This window comes from Etheostoma cragini, chromosome 18 (genome assembly GCF_013103735.1).
Source record: "Etheostoma cragini isolate CJK2018 chromosome 18, CSU_Ecrag_1.0, whole genome shotgun sequence".
Classification (NCBI taxonomy): Eukaryota; Metazoa; Chordata; class Actinopteri; order Perciformes; family Percidae; genus Etheostoma; species Etheostoma cragini.
This window is the reverse complement of record NC_048424.1, coordinates 920,826-924,686: the sequence shown is the minus strand read 5'-3', so window position 1 is coordinate 924,686 and position 3,861 is coordinate 920,826. Positions and strand designations below refer to the sequence as shown.

At 37.1% G+C, this 3,861-nt stretch overlaps 1 protein-coding gene across 6 annotated transcripts in view; it reads right to left on the bottom strand.

Annotated features, from left to right (window-relative positions):
- Positions 1-3,861, bottom strand: part of fam184a (family with sequence similarity 184 member A) — a 125,331-nt gene that overhangs the window by 21,371 nt on the left and 100,099 nt on the right. For all 6 annotated transcript variants that reach the window (XM_034899673.1, XM_034899674.1, XM_034899675.1 and 3 more), the window contains exon 17: positions 309-493. In XM_034899673.1, coding sequence (XP_034755564.1) covers positions 309-493 — 185 coding nt within the window. The remainder of the gene's footprint in view (positions 1-308; positions 494-3,861) is intronic.

The window sequence follows — 3,861 nt, the reverse complement described above, 5'->3', positions numbered from 1 at the left end:
TCCAGAGGCTATTTTGCAGAGACACCCTGATTGGGTCTGGAGCCTAGCCCAAGATGATGTAATTGGTTTAAACCAGACCACATTTATCTCCCATCCCAGAATGCTGTGTAGACTAGCCAGACCCTCCTCCCCAGCGCTGAGGAGGAAGGTCTGGCCATTCATTCATTCATTCATATTTATTATACAGGAAATTTAAAAAGTAACATTACATTACATGTGCCTGACTCAGTTTAAAAACTGGTTTTCAGCAATGCAAGACGACATTTAAACAATCCTGTACATGAAACGTCCTCGACATTTAGACATACCTGATCTGCTGATTGGCCTCGCTGCGGATTTTGAGCACCTCCTTGCCCTTGAGCTCCAGCTCTTTAGTCAGAGTGCTGATGTTCTCGTTGAGCGTGTGGATCTGGTGATCCAGCTGGGCGATGTGGTTCTTCCTCCTGGAGACCTCCTCCTGCAGCTCTGTGATCCGGCCCAACAACTCACGCTCCTGGAAGAAGAGAATAAAAATGAATGTCCATTTTCATGCTTTAAAGAGTTAATATCCAACTTGTTTTGTCCAATTATGTGTAACTACTTCTTGAAAAGCAAAAATCAAAGACATGGCGATTTCTATCTTATTGACGTTTTTAACATTTTCTTACATTGTTGTCTATTTTTTCATCACTTTTGATGCTTTTTTTTCACTGGTTGTTACTTTATTTTTGACGTTTTCAACACTATTAACTTTAGTTTACGGTTATTTTTGGAATTTATGGTCAATAAAGCTCATTTATAGGAAATTATACCTAATGTTTGAGTTAGAAAAGCAGAAATTAGGAATTATTGGGACTAAAATTAAAGGAATGGATGTTGATGATAACCACAGACTGGAATATGTCAACTTTTACTCAATACTATTTCAAAAACACTTCCATTTGTTTTCAAATGCTATAAAATTGAGTAAGACACCCCAAAATTAATAAAAGTAGAGATTTGTACTTGGCAAAGAGCGTTGTGTGGAATAATAATCATGCTATTTTAGGTAATTAAAAAGAACATTGATATAGGAAAACGGGTCAAATTGACAGGAGGACCATTTGAGGTGACGCCAAATCACCCAGATTGAGCCTTGATGTTAAAATTGCTGCATAATATAACATATTCATGCTGTAAGCATTACGTTTTCTGTTTATTAATGGACTGTATTAATTGAAATAGCAAAACAACACACATGTGTACAGCTTTTCCAGAATTGTGAGGCATTGTGAGTAATATTACACATTTTTTTAACTTTTTACCTTAATGAGGTAAACTATCAAGAGAATAAACTGAACAGATGGATACCGAATAAAGCTATGTGGACAAAAATGTTTCTCCATGCATTAAAGTCATCTGTCTTTGTGACATCGTTAACAATGTGCATTGTTTTTTCTCCATTATTTATTCAGGGAACGTTCACTGAGAGAAAGCCTCTCTTTTCACAGTCACATTCACACAGTCACACACTCATTGTTGTTATTAGTGAAGCTTCTTAAAATAGTTTTGGTTGTTTGGTAAATGTACTGTATTCTATTTTATGGAAATGTGGGTGGACAACATTTTAATATGGTCCATAAAATTCAACAGCATCACCAAAAATCCACACCTTTCTGAGACTTTTTGAATAAAAACTGAATATGAAAAGCTTCAAAAACACAGTATTTAGTGGAAGGCTGTTGCATGAGATTACAGCGGGAGTACAGTACATAAGAAGATAGCAACTCAGTGTAATGTTCTGATATTGACTATGATCTCTACTTGTATTATGGCAGTATAACAAATGAACTGGAACTAAAACTAAACCCGTTTTACCCGTTGTTGGCCAGTGTGTTTGAAACACCCCGGTTTGTTATTGAAAGCACAAACTGGACCCATAATTACATGAGACAAAGTTGCAGACTGGCTGTTAAATGCTGATAAACTGACAATGAGTGTTAATGAATAAACTGACAGTGAATGGTAATGCTCTTTGTCATTGACTCTCAAACAATGAATCCTCATAAATACCAAATGTGTAGAAAATTACAAATTACAATCCATGATGTAGACTGGACCACTCTTGCTGCTCTCAGCAAGAGTGTGTTTATCTAAAAGCCCAGCCCACACTTCCATGACACAGAGCTGTATTTAAATCAGCAACATATCTCTATAACCCTCATGTTGTCCTCGGGTCAAATTGACCTGTTTTCCTATAACAATGTTCTTTTTAATTCCCCAAAATAACATGATTGATTCCACACAAAGCTTTCTGCCAAGTACAAATCTCTACTTTCATTAATTTTGGGGCGTCTTATTCAATTTTATAGCATTTGAAAAAAAATATTGAAGTGTTTTTGAAATAGTATTGAGTAAAAGTTGACATATTCCAGTCTGTGATTATCATCAACATCCATTCCTTTAATTTTAGTCTCACAAATTCCTAATTTCTGCTTTTCTAACTCAAACATTAGGTATCATTTCCTATAAATGAGGTTTATTGAACTAAAGTTAATCATTTAGTGTTACGTAATGTTAAAAACGTCAAAAGTGCTGAAAAAAAGGGAGAAAAAAAGTTAAAAAACATTGATAAAAAGCGTCAACAAAAGCGTTGATTTTGACGGGAAGACAACACGAGGGTTAAGGGCCACTTTAGAAAATGCTTGGATAGAAGTATTATGATGACATCTCTTAGACCTTCAATTTAAAGTGTTGCTGTACTGGTGGCTAATGCAAAGCAACCTGCTACTGTTCTTACGTGACATGCTAAAAATCAAATTCATTTATAAATTACAAAAACACAATTCCAATCGACATCAGCAGGAATGCAGGTGCTTGTCAGGATAACTAAGTCATGATTTATCATAGTCCTCCACGTAACATAACTGAATGACAACCATACACACCAACTGTCCAAAATGACTCAGGACCCCCCACAGATGCGTAGGTTCAATCCAACACCGACTCACATGAAGACCACACGCAAACTGCCTGACTGTACAATGAGTCCACTTTAATAGAGATGCCGCTTAAATGAGTGGCTCACTATTCCTAAAATGTGGTATAAAATTATAGTTTTTAAAGCTTCTTAATATTTCAGTCCTGTTTGATGAAGAAGTATTGAAGTTGTTGTTGTTTGTTGTAATACTGAAATGTGATGAACACCAGAATCATCAGCCTGTAAAAAGATAAGGCCGACAAAATTCTATATTTTTCCCATAAAAAATGTACCAAAATTAAATTGATCCTGCTAACTTAGGCCTGATATTCTTCTTATTCCTCTGTGCCTTAGTTCCTCTGTTGTTCATATTAATAACTGTGAGCCACGCTGTTGCACGGGGTGACATGTTCCTTAATTATGATGAACATGGACACCAGAGGATTAAATGTGTATTAATCTCTGGGTGAAAACAGTCCCCAACAACACACCATTAACTCCTGTTTGGGTACTGTTTCATAAAAACTACAGCACCCAGCTGTGTGAGAAAATAACAGTCATTTTTAAAAAATGAGACTAAGCATGTGCGAGTTTTGTTTTTCATAAAGATGTATAACTACAGCGGGGACCAGTGGGCTCGGGGCCACAGACAGACCAAAAAGGGCAAAGAAAGACGGACTCATGACAAATTAACTGAATCTGTCTGTCTTCACCAAAACCAGACACTGAGAACAAGATGGTGGACCCTATCGTGCTGGTCTTACAGGGTGGTGTGTTCAGGTGCATTCTGGGCGTATTCGTCATACAGGGAGGTCTGTTCAGGTGCATTGTGGGCGTATTCGTCTTACAGGGAGGTGTGTTCAGGTGCATTGTGGGCGTATTCGTCTTACAGGGAGGTCTGTTCAGGTGCATTGTGGGCGTAT